Source organism: Danio rerio, chromosome 6, assembly GCF_049306965.1.
Source record: "Danio rerio strain Tuebingen ecotype United States chromosome 6, GRCz12tu, whole genome shotgun sequence".
Lineage (NCBI taxonomy): Eukaryota > Metazoa > Chordata > Actinopteri > Cypriniformes > Danionidae > Danio > Danio rerio.
The window spans coordinates 59,450,001-59,462,500 of NC_133181.1; the positions used below are offsets into that span (position 1 = coordinate 59,450,001).

At 37.6% G+C, this 12,500-nt stretch overlaps 1 protein-coding gene and 1 long non-coding RNA gene across 4 annotated transcripts in view; both read right to left on the reverse strand.

Annotated features, from left to right (window-relative positions):
- The window catches only part of cdh22 (cadherin 22), a 499,150-nt gene that overhangs the window by 119,779 nt on the left and 366,871 nt on the right, over positions 1-12,500 (reverse strand). For all 3 annotated transcript variants that reach the window (XM_073954734.1, XM_073954733.1, XM_073954732.1), the window contains one exon: positions 10,365-10,486. In XM_073954734.1, the coding sequence (XP_073810835.1) occupies positions 10,365-10,486 (122 nt within the window). The remainder of the gene's footprint in view (positions 1-10,364; positions 10,487-12,500) is intronic.
- Positions 4,118-6,112, reverse strand: LOC137496032 (uncharacterized). The gene is made up of 3 exons (XR_011016108.2): positions 6,039-6,112; positions 5,393-5,440; positions 4,118-4,505 (listed from the first exon to the last, which is right to left on the reverse strand). It is a non-coding gene; the product is annotated as an uncharacterized lncRNA (long non-coding RNA).

Genomic DNA, 12,500 nt, shown 5'->3' on the forward strand with positions numbered 1-12,500 from the left:
TGTGTTCCCTTAATATGGAAAATCTTATCTTAGGGTGGTAGAACAAATTTTTAAGGTGGCAAATCTCATCTCTAGGGTGGTAAAATGTGTCTTTAATGTGGCAAAGCTCCTCTTAGAGCAGGGGTTCCCAAACTTTTCAGCCTGCGACCCCCAATATGACGATGCCAGTGACTCGCGACCCCCAATATCCTGGTTATGAATACAGAAACCTTGCATGCAATGTCACACACACACCAACAAACCCAGGGATATTCTTCGTTTAATGTCAGTGCGGTAAATGGGCCAGAAACTTTAACCTGGTGTTATAAAATCAATCTGCTGTATCTGACGCTATTGCTGTGTCTTTAATGTAATGTAATTACCACTGGGGTCACAATCCAACAGAACTACTAACTATAACTTACTAAAGTAACTATATAGTAATTATAAACGACTATATTTTTTCTCTTCTGTAGGTTATGGATAAAATATGGTCATTCCTATATGATTTAATAATAATAAATTGATTTTTTTAAATCACCAGGCGACCCCCCTTCATTGTCCCGCGACCCCTCGAGGGGTCCCGACCCCCACTTTGAGAACCCCTGTCTTAGAGTGTCAGAACTCATTTGTAAGGTGGAAGAGGTTATTTTTAGGGTGGCAAAACTCATCTTTAGGGTGGCAAGATTCATCTTTAATGTGGCAAAGGTCATTTGTAAGGTGGCAGCGCTGATATTTAGGGTAAGAAAAATAAGTTGGAATGTGGCAAAGCTCATCTTTAAGGTGGCAAATTCCATCTTAGAGTGGCAGAACTCATTTTAGGGTGATAAAATCATGTTTAATGTGGCAGAGCTTATCTTTAGGGTGAAAAAAATATTTTTAATGTGACAAAGCCAATATTCTGTCTAGTTTTAATTGTCCATGCTGTTGTTCTATTGGAATTTTAATTCCAAAATGGCCGGCCACCTGACACCAGCGGCATATAGTGGCTGTTTCTCAAACAGCAACAGTGTCGCGATTCTATGCTCTTTGCTAGTGTTTGCTATTTGAGTTATCTGAAGCTGTATGACTTCATAAATCTTGAATATCACAATGTTTTTAAGTTTTAAAATTATACAAATACTAACAGCAACACTCGCGCACAATAGGCAGCTAATACGGTTGTTGGCTAGTAATATAAAAAGTGCACCGCACTTCTTTGTTTTCTTGTTGAAAATCATTGCGGTGTGCCTCGCATTCTTGGAATGTAAAAAAGGAGGTGAGATCAGTCCTTTACTGTAAACTGCAGACTATAGCCTGGTTTATACTCGACGCGTGAGTAAAAAGTGGCGTCATCACGGGAAGTGTGCGCGACATAATTTCGGCTGGCGGAGAGCATGTTTTTTTTTTGAGACTCAAGCTAACAGTGCGCATTTGATTTGAGTTGAATATGAAACACTTTGAAAAGATTTTGTCTGAAACAGAGTGCCTGTATACAGACATGTTTATGATCCCTGATCAATAATTGACCAATAATTCTTGGCTAGAAATTGAAACAGCCATGGGAAAAGAGGAAAGTTTTTGTTAAAAGGTTTGGAACAACTTGAAGGATAAGTTTGTTAAAGCCCAAAGAGGCCATGGCAAAAGGGACCCAGGTACACAATTACAGAAATGTGTTTATCCACCATTCATAGATTTTACACTGATGTATGGGTTTACTTTTGAATTTAAAACACTTTAATAGTTACAAAACTATAATTAAGGAACAAATTATTTCCTTGATAACTGGAAAAGAATATCTGAACCTATCGGTTCACAATATACGAATGCCCTGTTTTTCTAGGCTTTATTGGTGATAATGGGCAGGAATGTTGGATTTTACAATGTAGATTAGAGCTGAAGCTCTTTGCCCGAACCCGACGGGACCCGGCGGAACACGACAGGTTCGGGGGGGTTCTGGTTTTATTTCTATCATTTAAGACGGGGTTAGGTCGGGCCGGGCTTGCACAGTAAATGAACAGTCATGTGATGCATTTCGATTAGCCCGAGAAAGTAATTAAATCATTTGTTACATTAAATTCCCTCCCTGAAAAGGTAAAACAAAAGATGACGGAGACGTCAAAAAGAACGAATTTTGACTGCGGTCAGGCCAGCCACCAGTTCAGAAAGAACCTGTCATTCTAGCCACAAAGGTATTTTGGCGGTCACTCATACAATGTGCATTACGGTAGATCTCTAAACAGCACAGCAAGCTGACAGGGAAGATGACGAGGCTACATTGAAACTGCTGTCATGGAAAATTAAATGGATGTTTTGTCTCTACACCATAACTTTTCAATCCCAAATGGATGGGGCAAACATTACTGCATCCAAAACGGTGAAAAGTCTTGGAGTAACGATTGATGACCAACTAAACTTCTCTGACCACATTTCTAGAACTGCTCGATCTTGCAGATTTGCACTCTATAACATCAGAAAGGTCCGACCCTTCCTATCTGAACATGCAGCTTAATTCCTTGTTCAAGCTCTTGTTCTCTCCAGGCTGGATTACTGCAACTCTCTACTAGCCGGGCTTCCAGCTAACTCTATTAAACCTTTTCAGCTGCTCCAGAACGCAGCAGCACGAGTGGTCTTTAATGAACCTAAAAGAGCACATGTCACTCCACTGCTCATCCGTTTTCATTGGCTGCCAGTTGCTGCTCGCATCAAATTAAAAGCTCTGTTTTCCTACAAAGCGACCTCTGGCTCTGCTCCTTCTTGTCTTCTCTCACTTCTGCAGATGTATGTGCCCTCCAGAAACTTGCGTTCTGTGAATGAACGTCGCCTCGTGGTTCCATCCCAAAGAGGGAAGAAATCACTTTCCCGAACTCTCGCATTCAATCTGCCCAGTTGGTGAAATGAACTCCCTAACTGCATCAGAACGGCAGAGTCACTCGCTGTTTCCAAGAAATGACTAAAAACTCAACTATTTAGTCTCCACTTCAATTCCTAATCTGCCATTCCCTCTCTGGATATACCACTAACTGTACTCAAAAAAAAAAAAAAATAAAAATAAAAAATAGCTAATACTTTCCTTCTTAGACTTTACAGACCTGAAACTTGCCTACAGCACTTATTCATTGTTGCTCTTATAGTTGTGTAAATTGCTTCCTTGTCCTCATTTGTAAGTCGCTTTGGACAAAAGCGTCTGCTAAATGACTAAATGTAAATGTTTTTGGTTGGTAAAAGATCAACAACAATCCTACGCAAAAGTTGCAAAATTAGCCAGATCAGAACTCTGCATCTCGGCCTGTAGCAGCAGCAGTGAAAGAGTCCTGAGCGTAGGACTGCGCTAAAGCCATTTACAGTGGATTCAATAATGTTCCTCCACAAAAAAACACATAGCCTAATCTTGGTGAGTAAAGGGTTTTTTAAATTAGAATTAAATATTAATTAAACCATTAAATCAAAATGTAAACAGAGTATACAGGTTAATGTTGGCATTAGGCTTTTCTTTTAATATTCAGCTTCACCGTCGACTGAATGCCAGATTGTGAAGAGAAGTGGCGAAACAAATTTCGCAGAGCCCTTATCTTAATTTCGTTATTGCCAAATTTATAATTTATTTTAATTTAATTTGTTAGGAAAGACTTATTTTTATTGGTGTGTTGGCCAATTTAAAGGCTAAGTTTATAGTGCTGAGATATTACAACGTTACACTGTAAAAAATGTTACTTAGATCTAACTTATAAAAAGTGAGGCAAGTGGTTGCATCGGACGTTTTAGGTTGATTCAACTTCCAGCCTTTTTTAAGTATTTTAAACACTAAAACATTGCTTAAAACAAATGCAATAAAATTAAGTTGAGCCAACTAATATTTCTAAAATTACTCAAATCAGATAAACTTACTTTTTTTGTTAAACTTAACTTACTTATACATTGCTATATGTTGACTGTACTCATTTTAATTAAGTATTATGAACTTAATGATCTAAATAAAATTAACCATGCATATGTCATTTAAAACTAATTTAATTGACTTCTGGCTGTAACCTCAGAAAATAAATCTTCGTTTCTATATTGTAAGCACAATATACACTAGTAAAAACAGATAAACAGACTTTCCTGTCAATAACAATTAAATAAGAATGGGAAGATGGATTAAAGACCACAACATGTATTCAATATCAATCGATGTTCCTTTTAATAGTGACTACAAAATAGGCCATTAATGTGGCTACACATACACAATACATAAATAAAAACATTAATAATACCAGATCCTATTGAGAAATCATCCAAGGCAACTCAGTGAGGAGATTTGCATATTTTGATGAAGATTTAGGATGCATAATGTCCAGTCCCACAAAGAGTCTCTAATATATCTCAAATGTATACAGTTTTGATGGATACTTGAAGTCGAGGACATCGGTAAGTCCAAACAGGAGCCATCATGCATTTGACAGGTTTGGCAAACCTCTGACAGTCCTATGATAATCCAAACTGTGTTGGGCTGATGGCAAATTTTTCCCGTGGGCAGCCGCATGCACCTCTGATTCCTCACAACTCTATTGGTAGAGACAAAAAGAAACAGGAGTTCAGGTGGTTGCTACCAAACAACATTAAATAGCTAAATACTGAATAAGAAATAACTACAAGTGAAGTTACAAAAGTCCAGTGAGAATGATGCATGGATGAAACACCTTAGTTTATCAGTTAAAAATTACCTTAGTTAAAATTACCTAACTTCTATTTAAAAAATAAAAAAAAAGGTTATAGAGGTTGTGTAATTACATTATTCCAGGTGTTTTTAGTTATCAAATTTTAAAGAAAACTGTGATTTTACTCAGTGTAACAGTGCATGTCATTGTGTTTTCCTGTCAATCAAAGAATTGTTAAAATTTAGGTATTACATTTTTTGTTTATTTTGGCAACTTATAAAGCATAAGAATGTGTATTTAATTTAGATATTAAAACTGTTTGAAAATGGCTATATGAAAATTATAGAATACAAGTTCTACAATTTAAATGTCATCTTCATTTTGCACCAAACTTTGCACGTCATAATACAAATTTTATTAAATAAATAAATAAATACATTGCCATTTTACACATTACATTAAGGTTTACATTAAATTTTTGCTAAAGCTACATTTAATTGACTTTTTCTTCAAATTTAATGTCACTGGCAAATGACAGTTCAGTGATTCAGTGTTATCAGTTAGCTTTATTGAAAGACTGACAGATAATAAGAAACTGCATTAGGATATTTTTATACTGTTTTTACTGTTGCACACATAATATCTGTGTAAAAAAAACAGTAAAAAATTACTGTTGCACTTCAGATATCAAATGTAAGTTAATTCTATGGAGCCCACTATTGTTTGCAATTTTACCAATGTTTTACTTGCCTGCAAATAATTATAGCTGTAGTTGTATCTAATGTTTTTCTTACCTGGATGTGAAGTTTGAAGATCCACAGGTAACAAAATCACTTTGGTATCTAAAGACCAAGAACATGCATTTTAGAATGAGGTGCATACAGTTTAAATGGTTCTGTAAACATCAGTAGTAAATGTAATTTAAGTTAAAATAAATTGTAAATCTGTAATTTATTCACTATGCAGCATTAAAAAACTTATGGACTAAATCTCTAAAACACAAACTTTAAGTTATACTTTCTCTTACGTTAAACACAAACTACTTAACTGTTGCATACGTTTCTGCATTTAATATCCATCCTTAATGTGCTGCTTTAACTTAGGTGAGCTAACTTTAGCTAAGTTAGCGCTAGCAAACTGAACCCCCACACCCCGACCGCCCACCAGTGACCTTGTTAATCGGTTCTGCAACGTTAGTTATACCTACTAAGTGTTTTAAAACTACTTTCACTATTTTTTCTCAATAATATCACTTTTAATCATTAGCATAAACTAGCGTTGGTTAGCGTTAGCCAACTTAGCTTTCCATGTGAGAGCAGTCTAACTGTTAACATACCTGAGGCTACAGTACAATTTACAAAGCTAAAACCTCACCTGCCTAGCGAAGACAGCAGTTTTGCATGACTTTACAATTATCATTCGGCTAAATTTGCAACTTACCGTGTTAATCAGATCCGCTGCTGGGAGCAGTTAATGTCGACCATTGCAGAAGCTGCGTCTGCCTGCTAAATCCCGGGCAATGAAAAAGGAGTCACGCAAAACTATAAAAATCACGTTTTATGAACACCTGCCCACATCGACAGCTGCTCTAATAAATTGTCTGTGTCAACTCACTTTTATAACATTTATTCTACACAATAACCACGTAAAAAAATCTACTCAAATAAATTGCATTAGTTTTATTTAAAATATACAGTTATATAAAAACTGATATATTTTAAGTAAAGAGGAAGCAAATTAAATTTTTTTGGTATAAAACAAATAAAATTAACTAGATTGCAATTATTTAAAGTAGATAGAACCAACTTTGTGAGTGTAGCACTTTTTACAGTGTACAGAGGACTAATTTTATTTATTGGTTTCAACTTCCAAGTTGCCTATAGCTTACGTTTGTTACGAATAAATTATGTTAAAACATATAAATGACTCATTCTTGAAAAAAGGCAAAAGAGCTGTGTGCATGACCACATTTGAATAATGTCGGGCTATAAACACTTTTTCATGCTTTATAAAGCTGTCAATCAAAATGTACCTGTCGGGCTAGGGCCGAATTCTGTCTGGCTCGGGCCCTATCGGGTCTATTTTTTATGGTCCGATTACAGCTCTAATGTAGATTAGAAGTTTTTAGTAAACTGAAAGTGTGTCAGTCCAGTTTTTAGAGTTGAACTTCAGTTTAGTTCAGCTCAGTGTGGTTTAATTTTCACAGCTGAAAGTCCAAACACTGAAGAGCAAATCCATCCATGCACAGCTCCACAAGTCCCAAACCAAGCAAGCCATATAATCATACAAATTTAATCCATCATATAAATGTATATATATCCTATATATATCCTATTTCTTCAGCATGTTTTACATCGTTGTGAAATGAAACATTGATTGAAGAATGACATAATACTCTAGCTGTTCTAAATAATTTAAAACAATATAAAATACATTTAATATTTCAGCGTCCCAAAATGTATAATAGAAACAATTTTAACAATTTATGCTCATGTTTCTGCACTGTCTTAAACTCAAAAGCTTGTGTTTTTTTGTTAGTTGTCATTTAAAAAAATCCCCCTTTTTTTGCTTGACAAAAGACAGCATGTCATGTTGGTCTGAAAGAGCACGGCAGTAAATAAATGAGGAGAGAAGTTTGTGGCCTGAACATGTGTTCTTCTGTTCCACGTGTAAACAAGTGCAACAAGTGGACCGAGCTGTGGGTGAGTTTGCTGACAGGCACTGAAAAAAACTGACTTTATAAATTGCCTTCGGGGACGAAATGTCAGACGGATCATTCTTTCCAATTGAAAAAGGTCCAAAGTAGGAGCAAAGCAATAATGAAACTATTTTGACAAAAGGGGGAAAGCGATTGGCTCAGAAGTGAATGTGACACACACTGATTGTTCTGCTGCAGCGTTTGTGTCCAGTCTGGCAGCTTGCGGAGGTCAGAGAAGCGTTTCCCGAACAATGACTTAATGATGTCATTGATGAAGAAATGAAGATGCTGATTAAGATAATATTACCGTTTGCAGATACTGAGACTCTTTAGATAAAACTGCCATAATAGTGACACCAGAGCTTATCTTTAATGTGGTGTTTAAGTTCATCTTAGGGTGGCAGAGCACATTTTTAGGGTGGCAGAGCTGATATTTAGGGTGACAGATGCAATTTTTAGGGTAGCAAAATTCCTCTTTAATGTGGCAAAGTTCATCTTAGGGTGGCAGAGCTCATTTTAAGGTGGCAGAGCTGATATTTAGGGTGGAAAAAGTTATCTAGGGTAATAAAATAATTTTGGAATTTTCTTCAATTTAGGGTGGCAGACGAAATTTTTAAGATGGCAGAGCTCATCTTTAAGGCTGTAGTAATCATTTTTAAGGTGGCAAAGCTCATCTTTAGAGTGGCAAATGTCATCTTTAATGTGGCCAAGCTCATCTTAGCGTGGCAGAACTAATTTTAGGGTGGTAAAAATCATGTTTAATGTGACAAAGCTCATCTTAAGGGTAGAACATTTAATCTTTAATATGGCAAATCTCATTTTAAGGTGGCAGAACAAGTTTCAAGGTGGCAAAGCTCTTCTTTAGGGTGTGAAAAATTTCATCATTAATGTGGCAAAGGTCATTTGTAAGGTGACAGCGCTGATATTTAGGGTAGGAAAAATAATTTGAAAGTGGCAGAGCTCATCTTTAGGGTGGCAAAACTCATCTTTAATGTGGCAAATGTCATCTTACAGTTGCAGAACCTATTTCAAGGTGGCAGAGCTGATATTTAGGGTGGCAAAATGAATCTTTAAAGGGGTAACAATACATTTTAATGTGGCAAAGCTCATCTCTTAAGGGTGGCACATTTCATCCTTAATATGGAAAATCTTATCTTAGGGTGGCAGAACAAATTTTTAAGGTGGCAAATCTCATCTTTAGGGTGGTAAAATGTATCTTTAATGTGGCAAAGCTCCTCTTAGGGTGTCAGAACTCATTTGTAAGGTGGCAGAGGTTATTTTTAGGGTGGCAAAACTCATCTTTAGGATGGCAAGATTCATCTTTAATGTGGCAAAGGTCATTTGTAAGGTGGCAGCGCTGATATTTAGGGTAAGAAAAATAATTTGGAATGTGGCAAAGCTCATCCTTAAGGTGGCAAATTCCATCTTAGAGTGGCAGAACTCATTTTAGGGTGATAAAATCATGTTTAATGTGGCAGAGCTCATCTTTAGGGTGAAAAAAATATCTTTAATGTGACAAAGCCAATCTTAGAGTGGCAGAAAGCATTTTTAAGGTGGCAGAACTCATCTTTCGGATAGCAAAGCTCACCTTTAGGGTGGCACAATTCATCTTTAATGTGGCAAAGCTCATCTTAGAGTGGCAGAACAAATTGTAAGATGGCAAAGCTCATTTTTAGGGTGGCAAAATTCATATTTAATGTGCAAAGCTCATCTTAGAGTAGCAGAACTCATTTGTAAAGTGGCAGAGCTGATATTTAGGGTGGCAAATTTAATTTATAAAGTGATAGAGCTCATCTTTAGGGTGGCAAACTCCATCCTTAATGCGGCAGAGCTCATCTTAGAGTGGAAAGATTCATCTTTTTTTAACAGTAAAAAATATTTTTAATATGGCAAAGCTCTCAAAGGATGGCATATTTCATCTTTAATGTTGCCAATCTCCTCTTAGGGTGGCAGAACTAAATTTTAAAGTGGCAAAGCCCATTTTTAGGGTGGCAAAATGCATCTTTAATGTGGCAGAGCTCATCTTTAGGGTGGCAAAATTCATCTTTAATGTGGCAGAGATCATCTTTAGGGTGGCAAAATGCATCTTTAATGTGGCAGAGCTCATCTTTAGGGTGGCAAAATGCATCTTTAATGTGGCAGAGCTCATCTTTAGGGTGGCAAAATTCATCTTTGATGTGGCAGAGATCATCTTTAGGGTGGCAAAATTCATCTTTAATGTGGCAAAGCTCATCTTTAGGGTGGCAAAATTCATCTTTAATGTGGCAGAGATCATCTTTAGGGTGGCAAAATTCATCTTTAATGTGGCAAAGCTCATCTTTAGGGTGGCAAAATTCATCTTTAATGTGGCAAAGCTCATCTTAGAGTGGCAGAGCTCATCTTTAGGGTGGCAGAGCTCATCTTTAGGGTGGAAGAGCACATCTTAGAGGGGCAAAGCTCATCTTTAATTCTGCAGATCTCATATTTGGAGAGTCAGAGCACATCTTAGGGTGGCAGAACTTCTTTCTAAGGTCTCAAAGCTCATCTTTAGGGTTACAAAACACATTTTCCAGGTGGTAGAGCTAAACTTTAAGGTGGCAAAGCTCATCTTTAGAGAGACAGAGCTCCTTTTCAGTGTGGCAGATCTAATCTTTAGGGTGGCGGAGCTCATGTTTATGTTGGCAGCTGTTTCTACACCCATGCAGGATGGAGAGACGGGTGAGTTCAGCCAAACTGCATTAACCCTGCGCGATCAGACCAGATATTGAGCTTCAGAAAAAACAAATCTTGTTAGGCGTTGTAAACTGCCGTCAAAGCGAATCAGGAAGGCCATGCTGAGTGAAGCGCTACCCACAATGCAATTAGAAAGCGAACACTTGATCAGAGCAAACAGCTGATGTTCATATCACTGGCACACAAACACACAGCTGATGTTCAGAAAGCTGGACACGGACACACAGCTGTCTGAGAGCAGGCAGATCACACACACACACACACACACACACTCCTCACTGAAATGACACACTCCAATGCATACGACAGCTTTATAAACAGCTGCAGCAAACACACAGTCTCTTTTTATTTCTTACCTGTCCAGGTTTGGCGTCTTCACAGATTGAGGCTTCATAAGGAGTGGCCAGCTCAGGTGGGTTGTCGTTCACGTCCAGGATGCGGATGCTGACCGCTGTCTCAGACGCCATCGACTGATTATCTGGAGACAAACACATTCAAAATTATCATTCATTCATCATATACATCATCTTCATCAGCAGTAGCAGCATCAGAAGTGCTCAACCCTGCTCCTGGAGATCTACCTTTCTGAAGAGTTCAGCTCCAATCCTGATTAAACACACCTGAACCAATTAATCCGGACCTGAACATTCACTCATTCATCTGTTTTCTTGTCGGTTTAGTCTCTTTATTAATCCGGGGTCGCCACAGCAGAATGAACCGCCAACTTATCCAGCAAGTTTTTACGGAGCGGATGCCCTTCTAGCCGCAACCCATCTCTGGGAAACATCCACACACATTCACACACACACTCAAACACTACGGACATTTTAGCCTTCCCAATTCATCTGTACAGTCTTTGGACTGTGGGGGAAACCCATAGGAAAACCCACGCAAATGCAGGGAGAACATGCAAACTCCACACAGTCATGAGCTTTGGGTCATGTGCGAAAGGACAATATTTTGAATACAAGCGGCCAAAATGAGTTTCCTTCGCAGGGTATAGATAGGGTGAGGATCTCTGTCACCCTGGAGGAGCTCAGAGTAGAGCCGCTGCTCCTCCACATCGATAGAAGTCAGCTGAGGTGGCTCAGGCAACTGTTTCGGATGCATCCTGGAAGCCCACCTAAGGAGGTATTATTCCAGGCATGTCCCACTGGTAGGAGGCCTCAGGGAAGACTGAACTGAAGTGAAGATTAAACTCTAACAAGTCTTTCTGTTAACTTTAAACACATAAGATTACTTTTATTGTCAAAATGTATCTCTCTTAATTCAATCCCAATCAAAGCATGCTTGGAACTAGTTGGACCAAAACAACTGTTTTATGTTGTCCCAACACAAACCGCTTAAGTTAACCTAATGGTTTACAAAATTAGGTGGACTGAACATAAAACAAATAAACTGTTGAACAAATAAACTGGCAAAACGCTTAAGTTAACTTAAGAGTTTATAAATTTAAGTGGATTGAACATAAAACAAATAAACTGGCCAAAGAAACTGCAAGAATTGTGTTAATTCAGCCCATTTTAAACAGGTAGTTTGAACAAGCAGCAGTAATCTTTTTTTTGAGTGTGTGTGAGGGGTTTGTTTGCTCATTTATGCTAAAGCAGTGAACACAAACAGGTCCAACAACACTATACACAGCAACGAGTTATAATGATAAGAGCACAGGAACACTGATGGAAATGCAGATAAACAGATTCAACATCAGGCTGTAATATCATTCTGAGCGCAGTCTCATTAAGCTACAATCAAATGCAAATCTTATTGGAAAATGTGTACATAATTAAATTCGTTTAAGTTTATATAAGTAAAATCGTCGACTAATTAAACAAGCTGTACGTGTTGCGGCGGCTGATTTTGAGCTAATTTCCGCACCTTATTTATTTCATTAGAAATGTTTTCATTTTCATGAGAGATGCGTTTCGGCCAGGAGAGGGCCGGCGCTTTAATTGCAATGAGACATAATTAGATTTTTTTTTTTTTTTAATTAGCACAATGTTGCTGTTATGCTTGTGTTTATCTGCAGAGATGTACTGTACACTAGTTCATGCATACCACCGTATATGTTATTTAGCATGTGTACTGTACATTGCATATACAGTACATGACAGTTTCATTCTTGTTTTTCAAGCCATGCCTATTAATTACATAGCACAAACACATTTCCTAACCGATGTAACTGCAATTAATAATAATAATAATAATAATAATAATAATAATAATAATAATAATAACATGCAGTGCAGTGGCGCAGTAGGTAGTGCTGTCACCTCACAGCAAGAAGATCGCTGGTTCGAGCCTCGGCTGAGTCCATGTGTTCGTGTGGGTTTCCTCTGGGTGCTCCGGTTTCTCCCACAAGTTCAAAAACATGCAGTACAGGTGAATTGGGTAAGCTAAATTATTCGTAGTGTATGTGTGTGAATGAGTGTGTATGGATGTTTCCCAGTGATGGGTTGCAGATGGAATAATTATTCATTCCTTTTCCTTCGGCT